This window comes from Numida meleagris, chromosome 18 (assembly GCF_002078875.1).
Source record: "Numida meleagris isolate 19003 breed g44 Domestic line chromosome 18, NumMel1.0, whole genome shotgun sequence".
Classification (NCBI taxonomy): Eukaryota; Metazoa; Chordata; class Aves; order Galliformes; family Numididae; genus Numida; species Numida meleagris.
In genome coordinates this window covers 6263785-6283248 of record NC_034426.1, presented here as the reverse complement: position 1 = coordinate 6283248, position 19464 = coordinate 6263785, and the positions used below count along the sequence as shown (strand labels likewise).

The following is a 19464-nucleotide window of genomic DNA, read 5'->3' as shown; positions in this document are numbered from 1 at the left end:
CAGGAGGGCAAGGCTGGCTGCCCTTTACCTCAAGGCGCATGTGGCTACATCTGTGGAGAATGCACTGCAGCCTTCCTGCGTGCTCCTGGGGCTCGGTGAGGCCAAGTGTTAGACACCAGCCTGCACCCTGATCCCAGGGGATGTCAGAGCCATTACCCACCCCTCCTCTGCAAACTGCTGCACCAGGGCAGGCTGCCCCATCACCAGCTCCCCTTCCTCCCACCTGGAACGACCATAGCAGCGTGTTACCAAACACCAAGCCCAGTTACCAGTGCGACTGGTATTCTGCCACTGACATCCGCCGTCCATTCTTTGAACTGAGTTGCCAGTGCTGCCTGTCTCATCTCTTTCTGCTGGCACTTCACGTGCTCCGCCTGCTCTCTTTCCTTACGTTTGGTTTTTGCCTCAGACTTCATCCTGGCCAGCCTGTAGGACGCAGGCATATGATTCAGAACAACACCATCATACACCAGCTTAAACAGGAGAGATCAAGCCTCTCCTGACGAATAAAAGGAAAGGAAATAAGTTAATGAAATTCTTATCCTTTTAGTAAAAGCATGTCCAAAGCATCACTTGATATCTGGGGCACAAAATTACTAGTAATGTGTATTTTCAGAGAGCACACCCAAGGAGATGAGAGAATTTACAGTCTGACATAGATCACCACATCCTGTAATTTTAAATTTTCTTATCTCTAACACATATTTATAATGGCATTCATCATTATTGTGAAGATGTCTCTCAACTTTCTTTCAATTTTTGCAGGTACAGAGGTGCTCAATTTTGCTCCACTTCGTTGACCCACAGAATTGCATCAGCTCGCCTTTGTCTCAGCACCTGAGTGCCACCAGCTCACACCAGCACTCCGCTGGCAAAGAACAGCATTCCATGGAATTTCTGAGGCAGCTGCACACAGCGGAGCCCTGACTGCTTTAGGAGGGAACACACAACAGCCCTCCTTCGTTTAGAGTGCTTGGAGCTCACGAAGTGGGAGCAGGTACCAAGACGAGAGCTGTAAAGCAAACAGAACGCTGCTGAGCACGCGTTTCAAAGGGAGCTCAGTTCAGTACCAGGCGTTTCCAGAAAATAGGAGATGGTGGCCAGGGTAACTTCTCGCTGCAGAATGAAACATGTTTCTTCACGGAGACAGCCGCCTGACTCCCACACAAGGATGGGTGACTCAGACTGAAGGACTCCCATCCCCGAACTGAATACAGTCTCTGCTTTAAGGTATCCATCTATTCAGATAAGGATTTTCTCCCATCTGTTCTCCTGCATTCTTTGACTCCCAGTCAGGCTGTAGTTAAGGAGAGAAGCCTGAGGAAGGACTGGTAAGCTCTATAGGAATCTGCAGTGAATTCTGCCTTTGCTGAAGGTAGCGCCAAGGCTTCAGGAGCTTCTCTGCAGCCAGAATTTCACTCTTCATCTTTCTAGTGCTTATGTGAGGGATTTTGAGCCCAAACTGGCAATTCTCTGCTAACATTTTCTTGCTGCTTAGAAAGCCAGTGACTCACGTCAGGAGTCTCAGCGCTACATACAATCCTCTGTGCTGCTGCGGTTTGAGAATCCTATGCAAATTCCTCAATGCAGCCATCACAAATATGTAAATCCTGAGCTACTGAGAATGCAAATCCCATGATACTACAGCCAGCTGATATGCAAAGCCTGCTACAGCTATGGCTACATAACGCCCCTTGGCAGAGATTGCAGCCCGTGAACGACGCTTCCTCTGCAGCAGCTCTGAACCACCCACAGCTACAGAGTCTGTCTCCATATGTACACACGAGCATAAGAAGACAAGGCCAAGGCATGGCATGGGTAGCCAACACTTTGCGATCTGAACTCTCCAGAAATAAAAAAAAAAAAAAAAGAAAGAAAAAGAATTTTTATGCATACCACAATGAGACAATCATATTTATCTGTGGGCAATGAGGAGGTAAGTGACTGCGTGGCATTCACTTATCACACCGCTTTAGCTGCACTCACACGGGGCATGTTCCTGTGAACTATAACTGATCTGGACTAGAAATGTATGGAGACAGAAACTCAGAGAGGTAGAGAGAGAGATTTAACATATTATTTTATTCATTACAGTACTGGGAGCTTTAATTATCTTCATTTAGAGTCTATGCATAAGGCATGTCAACATTTTACTTCCCTAATTCCTGACACCGAAACCCTGAAACCAATTTTCAAGCTCTATGTACTATTCATGCAAATAGAAGAGAGCCATTCACACAGGAGTCATTACACACAAACGCAGCTATAGGGTGATCTGGTGGTGAATGAGTAATTTCAACATCATTCACAGTCACCTCTGGGTCATCTGCAAACACAATGTTCACTTCTATGTTTCTAAGTAAAAAGAGCAATTAAAATGAAAGCATTATCATTCCCCTAATACACTCATGTTTTAACCTCAGCATGTTGTTAGATGCCATAAGACTCTCTTCCTACAGACACTGAACATGATATTAAAGACTACACCCCACAAGTAAGCAACATACTAAAATACAAAGCACTGCAAGGGGAAGAAAGAAAGGAAAGGCTTAAAGTAAAAACCCTAGGGGAAGGTGTCTCTGTGCTGAGCCAGGACAATATTGCTCTCGGTTTGGTCCAGCAAAATCATCCTGAAGGAAAAAAAAAGGTCATCTTAATAAAGTTTGGGAGAACTTTGAAAAAAAATGGTGTGAAAGAGTCCATAGACCTTTGATACTGACACTACACCTCAAGAACTACTGTCGCTAACCCAGGCTGGTTTGCAAGTCGTTTGCATTCCACATATGTAATTAAGATAGAGTCTAAAGGGGAATTATACACTTGCACAGGGCAGAATATGGCCCTAGACAGGAATGACTGCTGCTTTGTTTTGCGTGACATGTTCTGGTATTTGTCCTGCTTCTCATGTTTTTAAGAGGGAGGCAATTGCCATCTGTGGCACCGCGCTGCAGCACGGCTCATTCTGTCATAGCCTTTGTGAAGCACAGACCAGGGCACCAGCTCTAATCTTGTGACCCCTCACCCTTCCAGGTCTCTCACCTTTCTGATGCCGTATCTGGAATCTCCCTTTCTAGCTCCTCCGTGACCGCCTTCAGTCCCCTCGGGTAGGGGCCTGGTTTGGTAGAAGTATCGTACTGAGGGTGATGTCTCATCAGATATTCTCCAAGAAAAGTAATGGGGTCAAACTTGGCGGGCTCCTTGGCTGGTGCAAGCACGTTCTTCCTTTCTGCTTCCACTAGCAGTTTTTCCACGCCTGGGATTAACGTAGGTAGGAGTTTGTCAAGCAAATAGGTGCGAGCATCCAGGGACTCTTTCTCACTACTGAACCACTCCCGGCACAGCTCGTCACAGGGCTCTCTCTTTTTCACCTTTTCTTCTTTGGCCTTTTGTGCACGGATCGCCTTCACCTTTGTCTCCTGCAGACTCAGGGATCTCTGCTGCACCTTTCCATAAAAGCACTCTTTCCACAGAGTGCAATCACTGAGACACGGCAGCTCAGGACCCCCTTGGTTTCCCTTCATTCCTGCGGCACTCATATGCTTATCTCCAGCTTTGGGATGCTTTAGGCCTGAGGTTTGGGCCGTTTCTTCTGGCTGAGCAGCCATACGCCGACAGCTGTGACACAGAACAGGAGAAATGTGTTATAGCACACCAAATATGCAGCAGTGTCCTAGCAGATAGCACAGTCAGAAAACCTATAGCTTTATTAACCAACACTCTTTTTCTTATGTGCCTTTTTTTTTTCTCTCTTACGCTGCTCTGTACTCTTAAATACAAGCCTTTTACTTCAAAGATTAGTAAATGATTTATAAAGATTAATTATGTATCACAACAGTCCTTGGAGACAGAGCAGCTAAATAATTGTGTTCCTCTTTTACAGGAGAAGAAACTGAGACACAAGAGGGAAGAGATTAATTCCAGTTCACTTAGAGAGACAGGAACCAAGGGATGAACATTGCTCAGAAGTCTTCTCCCCCAGTCGAACCAATGGATTCCTACTTAATTGCAACTTCTGCAGCTGTTTTTCTTCTGGACTTTAAGGTAGGAGGACACAAGTACACTGGTCAGCAGAGCTCCTGGGGAAAGGGAAACCAGGCTGCAGCTCTGAAACGAGGCTCTTCACAAGCACCTCAGCTTGTTGACTGCTTGGTAAAAGCCAGATCTACAGAGCTGCAGAGATTTTCCTTCACTGTTTCCCAAGCTCGACTACTTTCTTCTCAAAACATGAATTTTGTGAAATACCAGGAAGGAACTGAGCTGCTCACAGGCACAATTTGGAAAGGATTGCTATGCACCTCTGTACATAACAGTCTGCATCTGTAACGGGACTCACGAAACAGAATGCAGCAGAATGGGGCCGACCTGTTTGATTTACAGCACGAAAAATCACCAACAAAGCAAAAAACCAATAACCCACCTCAGTGTTAAACAACAGCGAGGGCAGGGTGACAGTAAGACAGAGCTAACTGATGCCCTTCCAAATTAAAGATGAAACTCCGCTCTGAACTTGCTCCCACAATACTCCTTCCAAGCTCTCATTGAAAAGCACTTTACACTAAGGCCTTTCAGTATCCATACAAATACCATTGCTTTTGCTCTGTTTTGCTGTTTATATTTAAGCATTTTAGCTGTTCTGAAGAGAGTTCAACCTTCCAGGAAACACATAAATGTGATCTACAGCCCCCCTGGCACCCAAACGTAATTGCTAATACAATGACCCCCTGGCTCATAACCATGGTGCGAAGCCAAATGTTGCTTGGGTAGGTAGAATGCTTTGCAGCCTTACATTTCTATGTCTGTTTCTAGATGGGCTCGGTGGCATCTTCTGGTAATTTGTTTGCAATGCTGATTAGCTGCTGGGCAGCAAGATGGATTTATGGAAGGGCTGCCTGCCCGACCCACAGCGTGTTGGAAGAACAGGGGCTGTTTTTGCCACCGAAGGACACGAAGTGTAAAGGGAGTGCAGATTTATAATGGCAGAAAAGGAAACCCGTCAACCCTGTCCAATCGTTCCTTGCTTAGGTGGGTTTCTTTCAGCAAGCTGTGAAACCAGACCCCTTCTGGTTCGAAGCGGGGTGTTAACCAAATGTTCTGGTCACGTTCCAGTCCCGCTGGTTTTGCTGTGCCAAAATAAACTGTTCTTGCACATTCAAATACTTCTGTTATTTTTTAACATCATTTATGAAACTGCTCCGCAGCTTCTGCGCAATGTTAAAATGGCAACCACGCTCTGCTTTAGGGGTGCCTGGTCTCAGTGATGATGAATATATCTCTACGCTGCTCTCAGCTATTTGTTAGGATGATTTTCAGGGTTAGGAAATGCTTATAAAGTGCCTCTGCATCTCTGAACAACAGAAAAACCCAAGTGCAACTGTTCTATCTCAGTCCCACGGCACTGGCATAACCCCAAGGAGGGAAGCAGAGCACACGGAGCTGAGCTGACTGCTCCAGCGCAGAGCAGATAAATCAAGCTGTGAAGGCATGGAAGAGCATACAAGCAGCATATAATTTAGAATAAACCACCAAAGGGTGCCAGGATCGATCCCTGAGACTTGGAGTTGATCAGTGACTACAAGGACAAACTCCAGCTTGTGGAAGGCACTGTCAGCTCACAAACTTCAACGCTGATTTACGCCCGTTGTGAATTTGACCCCTCATACACAGAGCTCTCAAGTCCTATGATGTTCCTAAGAGGAGGCTTGACGGTCCAAATAATGTAAGAACAGTGCACAGAGACAAGGTTTAGGAACACGCAGGACATTTGAAATGTGATATAAAGTTTCCTGCAAGCCTTTGTTCAAGCTGAAGGCAAGATAAGCTTTTCATTATTTAGTAGGATGCCACTTCCCCGGCTCCTTGGCTGGGAGAGAAGTGCTCCTGCTGAAAACCCTGCAGGTACAAAACAATTACCTCTTCTGTACAAAACCCAAACTGCTCATAAATCAGGTTTCTAGGGTTCCGTTGTCCTTCTCTTAGGGCATTCTGAGCCCATCCTGAGTGGGATAGGGCCAGGGAGGACTACAGTTTGTTCGGGTAAATATTTTGGAGAAGTTTGGGTTCTGCTATAGAAGCCCTTTCAAAACCAGAGTCCACTCTGATGCTCAGAAATACTTCTGCCTTTTGCTAAAGCGCTCCATGCGTATCTCACCACTCACAAGGAGCCCAATACCCTTTTCATATCTGATCATGAAACAAAGACGTTCTTTTTCTCTTCGCTTTCCTTTCTGATGCTCTAAAGAACCATTTTCCTTACCTTTGGAGCAGCTATCAAAACAGACCTTATTCTTCCTGCTTTCAGAGTGGCTTTGCAAATGAACAGGAATTAAACAGATGCCCATCTGTTCTCAAGCATGAAGGATCTCAAGGTGAAGTAGGGACTTCTCGGGCCTGCTGCGGATCCGGGCGGTGAGGTTTACTCCTCGGTGTGTTTGCAGTTGCTAAGCAATGATCCCAAAGGTTGCTATGTCTCACCCACCACTCGGAATTGCTGCAGGCTGTCTTTTGGCTTTGGCAGGCCAACTGATTCTTCAGCGCTGAACTTAGCGCCTTGTGTCACACAGCTGAAAGCAAAATAGGGCTCTGAATAGCAACAGACAGCACAGGGAGCACAAACAGTCAGAAGGAGAATCCACAGGTGCCCAGTGACAGGAGGTTTGCCTTCACCTTCAAGGTTCATGAAGTCCAGCGCTGTCAAAAGTCCCTTGCAAGCAAAAGAGATGTGAGAACCTGAGAGAGACAAAGAACAACAGGTTGCACGTGATTAACTCCTGTTATCTCTCCTCCCAGGCGGGCTTGATTTTTCCCCTTTGCAGCTCAGAATTTTTTGCTATTATAATCAACTTACACACCTACGAAACATCACTTAAAAAACCACTCTTTTCTGAAAGTTTTTTTCTTTTTTAACCCCAAACAAGAGTACACCGATACAAACCGGAAGGTGGGATCCAATGGCTCTGCATGTTTCTGGAAGCAGGATCCCACGGGTTAAGCAAACCTTTAATTGCACCCCGTTTAACTTGGCTGCCATCTCGCAGTGTTTTCGCTAAGCAAAGTGTATCCTTTTATTATGCCATCAAATACTTGCCCTGTTGACAAAATAATGGGCTGAATATGTCATCACAGATGTTTTGCTGGAATTGCCGCTTCTATCTTTTTGTTTTGTTTTGTTTTGTTCTTCTGGTTAAGATACATTTTGGAAGCATTCTGTTGCCTCGTGCAGCTGATGCCAAGATTATGCAATAAAAGCCCTGTCACTCAGTAACAATAAGTCACATTAGGCAGGGAAATGCTCGCAGCATGTTAAAGAAACCAGGCGATTCCGGACACCCAGCCCACCCCTAGCTCCACATCCCTCAGAGGGTGCATGGGGCTGTGGGCCCAGGTGCTGAGCACGGTGCTTTTGGCACAGGGCAGGGTATGGCCCATCGCCCTTTTCAGTCAGAATCCTCCTGCTCATAGCAGCCTCCTTCACATTTAAATGCTGCTGCTAAAAAACATTGCACATGCAAATTACACCTTTCTAATGGCTCAAAGAAGCACTGCAAACTGTGATTACTGCAGCTAATAACTGATACGTTTGACCTTTAGCTAACTGTAGATGGTAGCTCCATTGTTTACTTGTGGTGGATGTATTTTAAAACCGTTCACTGTTCAAATACCTGGAAGGGCTATAGGATCACAGAATCACAGAATGGTATGGGTTGGAAGGGAGCTCTGGAGATCATCAAGTCCAACCCCCGATATCTGAATATTACATAAAAGCCTATTTTGGAAGCTTCTTTAAGCAATTCTTTCTTGATAGCAATCCTTGCCTGACTCTTGCTCAAAATCTGGAATGAAACAGCAGTCCCTGCACTCTGCACCAGTGCAGCTGAACCTGCACAGAACAGAAGATGTGCGCCTTGAAGCAGCGCTGTATTAGCAGAAATTCATGTGTTGGAAACAAAGTGATCAGCTAGGTATTATGCTTTAGAGACAAATGAATAGCATTAATGTGCTTGTCATATGATGGAGCAGAAAACCTTTCCCACCCTCAGCTGTGAGTCCTGCCTCCACCACAAATCGCAGCAAAGGTTTTGCAGCAGCATGGCCTGGCATGTGGTGCTGCCTCAGCACAGCAAGGAATCTTCCTGCTCAGCCTCCTGGTGCTGCACAGAACCAACCACCGAGCACTCCTGTCTGTGCTTCTCAGCTTCCCAAAACCTTCTGCAAAGGGCCTACAGAGCGATCAGGGTCATTTCTAGACGAAAGGAAGAAGTGCTTTGCCATGGGACGATGTACTTCTTCAGTTTCACAGGAAACAAATCAGAGAGAAAAAACTGCGCCAAGAACAAACATCATATGTGAGTAAAATAGAACAGAAAGCATCTACAACATATATAGCAGCAAGCCTAAATGACCTTTAGAGTTACTGAGAGCAAAAGGGATCCCATATGCTCCGTTACATTGCTGACCCATGATATATTTCATTTCTGCTCTTTCCTGAACTGGGTAAGAATGAAATGCAAAGGTGATTAATCCGGTCATAAAGGCATCGTTTGTGGAGATCAGTCCAGGTAGAAGGAGCAAAAAAAAAAAGTCCCTGCTCAGGAGCGCGGGGCTGCGCCGCAGCACAGCACGGCCGCCAGGGGGCGCCAGGCGGCACGGCCGAGCCTGGCTGCGGGGCGCTGCGGGCCGGGCCCTCGTCACGGCGATCGGATGGACGGGGCAAAACGAGGCGTGCCGGCCCTTCCAACCTGCAAACACCGTGAACCAAGGGCTCGGAATATTGGATGGGATTTAATACACGCTCGGGGTAAAGAAGAGCTCGTGCCGTCTCGTGTTTAGAATGGCTCCTGCTGACAGGGCGCAGTGCTCCCATCAGATGCAGGGCAGCTCGCGGGTTGGGAGCACCAGGCGGAAACCCCGATCCGTGCAGGTTGGAAGAGAGCTCTCAGATCCCCAACCCCACCCCACCGTGCCCACTGACCACAGCTCTCAGTGCCGCATCCCCACGGTTCCTGAGCACCTCTTGGGTCGGTGACCCCCGCCCCCTCCCTGCGCAGCCTGTGCCGCTGCATCACTGCTCTTTGGAGAAGAAATTGTTCCCAGTATCCAACCTGGCCCTCCCCTGGTGCAACTTAAGGCCATCCCCTCTCGCCCTGTTGCTGTTATGGGGAGCAGAGGCCGACCCCACCCCGCCCCCACCTCCTCTCAGGGCGGTGATGGGGTCTCCCCAGGGCTTGAAAGCATCGGGCCTTTGTCTCAGACCCCAAATCGCCCGGCAACATTGCACTCTGGGCATATTTTAATGCTTCAGATGTCACGTACACTTATTAGCCGAACTTTTTGCGTGGATACTGATGTATAAAGAAGAATTACAAGCCGTTTTCAGTACTGAAAGACCACCCCTCCGCCCCACCCCACCCCCCCACTCCCGGGGCAGGGCCGGCACACGCTTCCTCACGCAGACCGGCGCCGCACGGGTTAACCGTCCCCCAGGGGCGGCGCCGCGCTGACAGGTGGCGCATGCGCCCTGCCGCCTCATTGTGCCCGGCCGGCCCGGCCCCAGCGCGCCTCAGTCGGCGAGCGGCCGTCAGCGCGCGTGGAGCTGCTGCCCCCTGCGGCCGCGCCGCGCCACCTCCGCTCCCCCCTCCTCCCCGCCCGCCATGGAGTAAGGCCCCCGCCGGCCGGACGGGTGGCTCCGCCGCCGCGCCTCGATGGCTCTGGTCACGGTGCAGCGCTCGCCTACCCCCAGCGCCACCTCCAGCCCCTGCGCCTCGGTGAGTCCGCCCGCCCGGCGCTGAGGGGAGCGCGGCGGTTGGCGGTGGCCGTTGGGGTCCGGCGCGCGGCGCTGCGCATGCGCCGCACCGCTCGCGCGCCCCTCACGCCCCAACCCGCAGCCCCAGCCCGCAGCCCCGCCGGGCCGGGCAGCGCCGCGCGCACCGCGGGGCCTCGCGGCGGAGAGCCGGGCTGCTCTAGGCGAGCCGCGGGGAGTCCACGGGCTGCGGACGGCGGGGTCCCGTGCCCCACCCGCGGCCCCGCAACGCAGCCGGGTGGATGCCGCGTCCGCGGTGGGAGAGGCGGGCAGCGCGCGAGGCGATTCCGTGACAGCGCCTCTGGGGATCTCCGCCGCCTGGCCCCTCCTACGGGAAGAGCCGCGTTTTCTGTATATATATATATATATATATATCTTCCTTGTTTTACACTGCGCGTTCTCCTCGTCGAAGCGCTGTGGGGCCGGGCTTTGAAATCCCCATCGCTCCCTGGCGGGGCTGGCAGAAGCCGTGTGCCCGGGGAGCTCCGCTCGCTGCCCGGTGACGCGCAGGTCCCGGCCGCTCTCCGCTGTCAGAAAGCTTCCTTGGCTTTTGTAGTTTTTTTTTTTTTTTTTTCTGTTTTCACTCCCATGTTTCCCATAAGATACGTTTATTTACCAACGCAGATTAATTTCCACTCGCGTTTCTTCGCTATAAATATTAACGCGCTGCATTACTTCAGAGGTTGCTTCCCCCTTCTGACTTCTTTACCTCCCCGGTCCTTTTCCCACAAGTTTCTTGCCTTTAAGATACCTTGTTGCGAGAATAGGTCTCTCTGGGCCTCCTTCATACTTCCACTTGGAAGCGCAGTCCCTTCCTTTGTTAAATATTTGATACAGATGAGCAATTAGCCGTGTTCTGTGGGGTTTTGCCGTTTGGAACAGCCAGGCTCTTTCCCAACCAGGTTACCACGCGTGCTTCTTTTGATTAGGGTCACTCAATGTGCTAAGAAAACATTCTTCTTTTTTGATAGTCTACACCAATGCATGAGCCCTGCATGGTTCTTAAATACATAAACTACTCCTTTCAGAGTCTGACAGACCCAGAGAATGCAGGTTCCAGTGTGTTCGTTCTCTTCCCTCGATCTCATAGTACTAAGATGTAATCAGTACCACTGGTTCTTGTAAATCCTCAGTCCCTATACAAACATAAGTGCGCGACCGTTTTCCTAATTTGGTTTTGCTTCTCGTAATTTCTTCTTCTTTCTCAGACTTTTCTTGCAGCTTGAAGTGGAAGTGATGCTCCTCGCATTCTGACCTTAGCTGCTGTCGAGTATGCTTTTCAACTTCTGCATTTCCTGTGGCAGCTTCCTAGCCACGCGGGGGGGGGTTGCCTGCTCTTTTAGCCCCATTAAATAGCTGGAGTTGGTTGTTCATCCTTCTGTGAGAGTTTTGGTGAACTTCTGTGTACTCTTCCTCCATCGCCGAGTTGTTTCTTCTTAATGGAAACTTCCAGTGTCGTTTCAGATGATCCTTCTGAGGTTGCCAAGGCCTTGTGAACAGGGCAGTCGCCTTCTGAGGCCTTTTGAAGGCTGTGGTCCTGCAAGCTTGCCATTTGTATGGGTGGTTGTCATCATGGGGACTTGAATCTTTCAATATTGCATGAAATTATTTCAACCCATCTGTTGTGAACTGTTTATGGTAGTTTCCTTCTATATGGGCTTGATAACTCCATCTCAAAGTTTCCTTTCTGAAAGAGAGTTCATGTTGCTCAGTGATTTCTGGGAGTGCTATAAGGCTCTAGCTCCCTGAACCCCTGCTGCTTCTGAAGGAAGAAGGTCAGGTAACTGCTGGAACTTTACTGGTCAAATTGTGGGCAAGAAAAAAAGTAAGTTTACAGGCGTATGGCTGTGTCTGATCCAGTTCCCAGGTTACTAAGAATTTTGAGGACAGAAATGGATTCTCTTTTAAATTGCTTGATTTTTTTTTCCCGTTAGAGATAAGATTCTCAGACAAGGAGAAAGGGTGAAACTGATGTCCTGAAACTGATTTTCTGCATTAAGCGTGCCCTATAAACAGTTATAATTGGCTTTTATGGATTCAGGGGAATAGCTGATCTGAATCGCTCTGAAATTGGATGGCTTTTATTTATAGGCCTTTATCCTGCTCTCATTGCCATAGAGCATCTCATGTGCATTCGTTTCAGGCTAGAGATGGAGGGCAGGACTGCAGGAAAGTGCAGGAGTTGGAGAGGGGCTGCTTGGGCCTTCGTTTGTTTGTGCTGCAAAGTCAGATCTGTCTCCCTCCTGTGTGTGCAGTGGGTCTTGGCTCCCTTCTCTTCAGGAGAAGAAGGACTTGTGCCCAAGTGGAGAAAGGGTCCTTGACAGCAGGGTGTAGCAGCTGGGCACGGTGGTCTCATGAGCAAAAGCAGTGGGATAAAACACCTTGCCCACAGCTGCTGCTCAGGTTTGCAGTCAGAGCTGTGCTGGGGTGACGTGAGGAAACCGGTCCCATCTGAGTGGGAAAGAAGGAAAGCCTGTCTTCTTTGCAGCTCTTAGGATAGTGGGCATTGTTGTTCAAGACAGCTGTGAAACTGGCATGTAAACAAATACTTAAGTTAATTGAGCTGCTTGTATCTCTAAGCAGTGAGCTCTCTGTTCCTGTGAAGCTGCACAAGTTTTGCTCTCTGGCAAACCTGGGCTATCTCCATTGCTCGCTGCATAGTGAAGCATGGGCGCAGCAGCCAAGCTGCCATGCCTCGGGACAAGCTGCAGGCAGGCAGTGTGGTCCAGCAGGGAGCAGCTGGTAGAAGATGCATGCCTCCACGCGCGTGGTGAGCGCTGCTGTCTGAAGCCATGCAGGTTGTTGGGTACCCCCAGCCACCAGGCCAGCATCCCATCTGTGTCACCCTGCTGATGCCAACGGAGGAAAATGGCTCTCAGGATCTTTGTAGCTTTCCAAAAGACTTCTGGTCATTATCTGCATTGGGAAATAATAAATTGAAACTTGTCCTTTTAAATTATTTTTATGCCCGGTTCTGCAGAACAAAAGCTGTGATTCCTTTTAAGGACTGGCTTTCCTCTGCCTAACGCTGATGGGTTCTGAAGGGAAGAAGCTGGGCAGGCAATCTGGCCCTTGCTGCTCTCGCAGCTCTCTTGTCTTCCCTACCCTCAGGGACACAATATGCTTTTATTGGAAGGGAGCGACTGACCCAGAAAGAGAGGATGTGCTGCGTATATTGTTCTAAAATGCACAGTTAAAAAAAAAAAAATAGTTTAAAGCAAATGAAAACATAAACCATTTGACTTCCCCTCCGTAATCCCAGGGGAACAGCTCGGGCAGGAAGCAGGGGCCTGCACATGTGTTTGAGAGTCCCTGTCATGTTTTGTGTGAACGCTCCTTGCTGGTGGAGCATGCAGGAAATATTTCCCTGCTTATTTATGCTTCAGCTAAATATAACACTTCCCTACCTCTGGTCCTGCAATTACTGTTAAACAAGGTGGTAATTGGGAGTTGGCTTAGTCACTGACAAGTCTTTCTCTGACGCAGAAGTCCTGTTTAAATGAGTTCAGATCTTGATAGCTTCTGCTTGTGTAATGTTGTGGAGGGGACTCCTGCGTGGCTGGGAGAGCAGTACTTTTAATGAAACATGTTGTAGGCCTAGAAAAGCCTTATTTAAAGATGCTCTCATCACTTCTTGTTGTTTTTCATCAGCTGATGTTTTTCAGCTTTCATAATGAAAACTTGACTTAACGGGCATACTGAATATAAAATACGATTTCTTTTTCTATTGTGCTTCTTACTTGTTCATTCCATCCAAGGTTTCTTTGCAAAGCTGGCTGCTCTGCTTCTGTATCCCCCTCCTTGTTGTTTTGCTTCCTGGGGCGTTGCTTTACGAGTTGTCAGCTTCTGAGTATTTTTGTCATGACCAGTGAAGTGCCGCCCAAAGAAGCTATGGTAGAAGCCAGCTCTTGGTGGGAAAGGCAGCCTTCCTGTGGTGCCTGCTCAGTTTCCTTCAGTGCTGACCCCGAATGGCCATTCCTGGGTTGAAGGAAGTTTTGTCTTTGTACTGATTTTGCCTTTTCTTGCTCCGTGGAGCGTGATGCTGGTCGTGGCATTTCAGGTAGAAAAGCTCAGTTGCATCTTTCAAAGTACAATGTTAAATGGAAACAGTGCGAGTGAAACGTGCGCTGCACTTGCCTCCTCTTGGGTTGCAGCTGCATGTCAGTTCACGCGCTGGGGAAAAAAGTCATTTAAAAATGCAAATTGGGTGCCATGCTGCAATGAGTCCCTGTGACCACTGCTGCTCCTTGCTGTCAGAGCAGCGCAGGGAGGCCGAAGGGTCGGGCTGCTGTGCGGTACCTGCCGTCATTCTGAGTCACCGAAACATTTACTCAAGAGTGCTGTGTGAGTGAAGGCTGCCATTCAAACCACGGTCTGCTGGAAGTGTCTCAGTGTAAGAGGGCACTGACTGAGGATTTCCACTTCCTTGAAATAAAATCCCGAGAGATCTATAGCTGCAGCTCTTCTGTCTTGGGAGATTTCCCGAGACAGCAAATAGCCTTTGGGCAGCTTAGCTCGGTGTAGCTGCTCCCAGCTCCCAGCCCGCAGCTCAAGGCTTCATCTGCAGTCACAACAAACCGCGTCCTCCCAGCACCAGGTGTGACTTGGCCCCGCTTTGTGCAGAGCGCTGGCTGTCCTTGCCACGGTGTCGTGGGCAGCAGACTTCAGAAATACTCCCGTGCTTCTAGAGTTCAACTGACTCCAAGCTTTCGCTGTCTTCACGTCTGACCCTTGCGGATCCCTTCTGCAAGACGTGTGTACTGAGCTTCTCGTCTGCTCTGACGGGTGCTTGCTTTATGTAAGCTGGCCTGGCAACACGAATGCGGTACACTTGTCAGCTGCCTGCTCCACGTCTCTGAGCTGTTCAGTTCAGCCTGGGAATTGAAGAGCCTCCTCTCTGTTCCATTGATTTGTTTGAGTATCCTTTTAATTTATTAGGTAACGAGAATAACGCACGTGTCTTTGGTGTAAAGGTATCTTGGAAGCAAAGGAAGAGATAGATGATATCTGTTAGAAGTAGTTGGGGATTTGGACAAGAGGAACAGAATTCCTAATATTTTGGCTGGAAGCGGTGCCTCTGGAGGGCTCTGCTTCAAGGGATGAAAAAATTAGGAAGGCTAAAACCACATTTACGTTTCTGAGTTGGGCTGTACGAACCGATTAGGTCACAGAACCACCTACAAAATGTCTGAGTGCAGTAGCGTAATGCTGCAGGGTCTGTGGCTTGCGTGTTTTGCCATTCGGGCGGGCTTCCGTATCTGCAGCTTTGTATGTGTCAATAGCTTTTTGCCCAAGTGGAATTGCTCTGGGTACGCATCTTATCAGCGTTGCTCATTGCAGGCTGATCAGAAGGCACAGAACGTTGCTGTAGGATGAGTCACGCAGTTAAGCAGCTTGTTGCTTCCATGGTGAGACGCACCCTTGTTGTGCATGCCAGCAATCATGAAACTCCTGGCAAATACCCTGTGACGTGAACTTCTTATGGCCTTGGTGAATGAAATGCCTGTGGCGTTTGCTGAGATGTGTTTTGCTTGTGTCTGCTCACTGCTTTCGGGGATACCGTCCCTCCTCGTCCCAAGGAACTCCTGAGCTGAGGCTTCAGCGAAGGAATGAAATTATAGCATCAGTGCAGACCATTTCAGGGTGAAATTAGTGGGGTACTTAAGGCCACAGCTTAGGTATCGTAATGTCTTTGATTACTTCAGCACAAGAAGTTGACCTATTTTGAAATAACTGTTTTATCACAGATCATCCTGTCCCTATGCTAAGCTCATACCTGAGCTCAGGAGGCGGTTTGGATGCCTGATCTTTCCATTGCCCTGAGGGCAGCACACGGAGTGCATCTCTGGGAAGTGAGTCTGGGATTTGTGATGCCAGGCTCCTTGTTGCACAGCTCACCTCCAGCCCACAGCCCGGTGAGGTGAGCCAAGAGCCAGCCTGAGGTGAGAGAAAGTAGGATCTGGAGGGCAGAAGATCCCAGCCTAACTCCTCCGTGCCGTGGATCCATCAGTCATACGCTGTCTCGTCAGTAGGCTCTAACACGCTTGCAGTAGCAGCTGGTATATGATGCTGCCTCGTTAGGAGACGATCTGCAAGCTGCTTCTGTTCGTTTTCTGTAAGTGGCTTTGTGTTGTTTGAGTGGGGTGCCCCAACAGGAGGTCGGGACGGGCTCCAAGCACAAGTTTACCTTCTCTCTCAAGCAAAAGAAGTAGTTAGGCGAGAGTGACAGCAGGAGGTTTTTGTTGAGGGTTACTGCTTTCGCTTCTTCGCTCTCAAGGCCTCCTTAGCAAAAATGCAAAAGCTGCTGAGCTGGACACCTTTACCTTCAACTTTTAACTGTATTCAATATCTGAGAAATGTGGAAAGCTGATCCTGTTGCAAGGGAATGCAGTTGTGCAATTGTTCTAGCTGACTGCTGCCATGTCCCTTCTGTTTTGATGTACAGAATTATCACCTTTAGCATTAATGTGGAAACTTTTAAGACTCGTTCAGCTGGCTTAGCTTACCTTCAGTGGCTAACATCTGAGAAATGTGCATATTAGATTCCTTAAGGAAAAAAAGACAACAAAACACTTAGGCTTTTCATCTCTGTGCCTTTTAGCGTGATGATGAGAGGGAGGATCAGGGCATGTGCTGTGCATGTGTGAGATGCTTTGCTTTCCAAAGGAGAGCTTTGGAGGAACTCTGAATCTTCTGCCCGTTGCAGGACCAGCCCTTTCACGTTCCTGGAGCAGTGACTGAGTCTTTTTCTTGTTTGTCCATTCTGATCCTTTTTTTGTTTATTGTTTTCCTTACAGTCCTTCTGAATGGTATGAAATAAAGGAAGGACACAGATCTGGGCACGTTCTTCAGTGATGCTTTGGATTTCAACACGGTGCTTCAAAAAGTGGTATTAAAGTTACCCAGGGAGACAGCAGTATGGCAGCTAGTTGAAGTAAAATGGCAGAGTTCTCTTTTGCCTTCTGAAATTGCAGCATGGCTGACAAAGACTTAATTCACTTCCCAAACAAGCATTTTTTTCTTATGTAACATCTGTTGAGTTTTGTTGGTGGGAGTTTCCTCTGCTTTTGTTTTCAGCTGAGTTATGCTTAGGTGGGGTAGCCAGCTTATGACTTCAAAAAGAGAAGTGAAACAGATCAACCTGTTCTTCATTGTTTTTTGACATTTCTCCCATCTTGCTGATGATTTGGTTGGTCTCACAACAATTAAAAGACACTGAGGCCTGAACTTCAGCTTTTAAATGAATCTCCAGACAAGCCCGTTCCCCTGTGGTATGGGTCAAGTCTGATGCTGCAGCTCAGCTGGGGGGAGGCTGCTCGGTGAGGTGGTGCAGATCAATTGGCCTCTCCCGTGCACCTGCATCTTAAATGGAAGGTTTGGGGGCATACAGCGAGCACAGTGTATTTTCAGATGCCTTCCCTAAAGTTGAGCTTCGTTACAGAAACTGTCAGGCAAGGGAGGCATTATCAGCTAACACGCAGAGTACGACTGGAATCATTTGCACAGAGCAGTGCGAGTGTTTGCCACATGCTCGGCAGATCCCCGCTCTCAACGCGTGCTTCGTGCTGCTGAGCTCTCGGCTGTGCCAGTCCTCTGCAGCCCACACTTCTGGGCTCTGAAGTGGAATTTTTCTCTTACACGTACACCAGCAACTGCTCCAGCCTGCAGGAAGCTCTGTTTAACTGAGAGGTGTTCGTGTGTGTAGATGCTGAGGCGGTTATTTCGGGACAGTTTCTGTCTGGCTCTCCTACGAGGGAGGAAGTACAGTTTGGTGTTCTCTTGAGGAGAGGGGAAAGCTTGGTGTCTGTTTGGAATTTGGGCTGAGGATGGTTTGACATAAAATAAATTTTTAAGCTTGTGTAAGTGCTCATGTCTTGATTTTTAAACTCGAGATGCTCCTCATTTAAAAATAGTAAAGCAAGCTGAGATTTCACTAAGTTTAAACTTAGGAGTTCGGTTTTAGGAGAGAATGTCTCGAGCCAAGGAGGGTTAGTGTGAAGACAGCCTGAGGGAAGAAGCAGTCTGTTGTCAGAACTTCGTGTCGTCTCTGTGAAATAGTACATCCTGGACATATTTGACTCTTCTTGAACTCCGCTTTGATGTGAATCCTGATTTGCATGCGCTGTGGGAAATGCTGAAAAGCCCCGAAGCTCTCAAGGTTCATCAGCAGGGTGTGAGCAGAGGGGACGGGGAGGGGTCTGATGGCAGCCAGCTTTGCCAGCGTGCAGTCCTCTGCTCTGGCCGAGGCTCAGTGTTGGAGCAGGCTGCGGGAGCCCTGCTGCTCAGCCCTCCTCACTGCCTCAGCCTTTGGCACTGCCCCCATCGCAGCATCGGGAGGGGAATCTCAAGAACCCTGAACGCACGATGGTGGCTGTGACTGAAAGAGAATAATCGTATTTTAAAGGGTGCTCTAAGGCTTTATAAATATTAATTTTGTTCTTTTGTTTCCTGATAAAGGGGTTTTATTCATGAAATCGCTATTTATTTATTAACCTGACAAACTAATAGCAAGCTCTCTTCTTTCAGTGTGTGCATGTGCCATATCACAATTCTGCTTGTCACCATACATAAGAACTTCATTCATCTGCTTTAAAATGTCATTGATAACAACCTGGCAGTGGCCCAGCTTGGAGCAAGTTAACTACAAAAGGCTGCATTGTAAACCTTTCTGAGAGTACATGCTACGTTAAGTCTAAAATTAAAGTACAGGCTGGTCCAGGCTGCATCGAACTGCCAACTGGCTTCAAAAATGGGGCTCTGTGCGGAGGAGCTGTGCCTGAAAATGGGATAGTTTGGAGTTAAGGCTGCGTTCTGCTCACTTCAACCTTCAAGGTACCAAATTTATAAGCCTCGTTGTAGAATGAGAGAGGAGATCATAGTGAACCACAAGCAGCAAAATGAGGATGTGTGTGCTCAAGGACCTGGCTGTTTCCTTTAGTCACCATGCTCCCTGCAGTGTGCTGCTCACGAGGGCTGGCTGTGTCCACGCAGCCCTGGGTAGCCTAGCTCGTCTCACTGAACGGTTTAAGTCAAGCAGAGCATGAAGCTCTAAGGCATCTCCATGCAAGGTGTTCTGGGAGCAGGGTGAGCATGCCATAAGTTATTAGCGTCACGCTCGTCCTGTGCTCTGAGGATGGAAAAGGTTCAGGCAATGTGAAGGGCTCAGAGGGGTGTGCGGCCTGATAGCTGGCGTGGGGACTGCAGGAGCCTTCGAAAAGGGAAAGAGGAGGCTGTGATTTCATGCTTCTTCACTTCTGTGGTTTCTTCTGTTTTGTCTCTTTCTTGAGTATAGCGTGTGGACAGCGCCACGGGTTAGGGAACGCTTCATCTTCAGAGGCAGTTCGTATATAGCCTTCCACTGAAGTCAATGGGCGTGGAGGTAAGCGGTGCTTTCTGACAACACTACCACCACCCACTCTGTAGCCTGGTGCACACGACACTCTTGTATTTGAGCATTGTTTTTCCCTGAAGAAGTCGCATGCAGTCGCACAATGAAGACACTGCTTATTTGTGTCATGCAGATCTGTTTCTAGCTGTTGGAAGAGTGCAAGCAGCGAATATCAGTGTGGGAGACTTCACCAGTACTGCATGAGCACTTGCCACTGATGTCAAACGTGTTACGGCCAATTAAAATATGACTTCACCACTGATCTGTGAGTTGAGTGGGG

General features: G+C 48.5%; 2 protein-coding genes across 11 annotated transcripts in view; one reads left to right on the top strand and one right to left on the bottom strand.

Annotated features, from left to right (window-relative positions):
- Positions 1-9831, bottom strand: part of EFCAB5 (EF-hand calcium binding domain 5) — a 37948-nt gene extending 28117 nt beyond the window's left edge. For 3 of the 9 annotated variants that reach the window (XR_002444044.1, XM_021415939.1, XM_021415940.1), the window contains exons 1-4: positions 9731-9831; positions 6254-6726; positions 3040-3615; positions 270-426 (exon numbers count right to left, since the gene is read on the bottom strand). Coding sequence is in view for 7 of the 9 variants with exons in the window: in XM_021415939.1 (XP_021271614.1) it covers positions 270-426; positions 3040-3605 (723 nt within the window). In the remaining 2 variants the exon portion in view is untranslated. Of the gene's footprint in view, positions 1-269; positions 427-3039; positions 3616-6253; positions 6727-6931; positions 8316-9730 lie in introns of those variants that run through there. The other 6 variants (XM_021415935.1, XM_021415937.1, XM_021415938.1 and 3 more) reach the window with 6 other exon arrangements.
- SSH2 (slingshot protein phosphatase 2) overlaps positions 9430-19464 on the top strand; it is a 74642-nt gene continuing 64607 nt past the window's right edge. The window contains exon 1 of one of the 2 annotated variants that reach the window (XM_021415931.1): positions 9430-9761. Coding sequence is in view for 1 of the 2 variants with exons in the window: in XM_021415928.1 (XP_021271603.1) it covers positions 9699-9761 (63 nt within the window). In the remaining variant the exon portion in view is untranslated. The remainder of the gene's footprint in view (positions 9762-19464) is intronic. The other variant, XM_021415928.1, reaches the window with a different exon arrangement.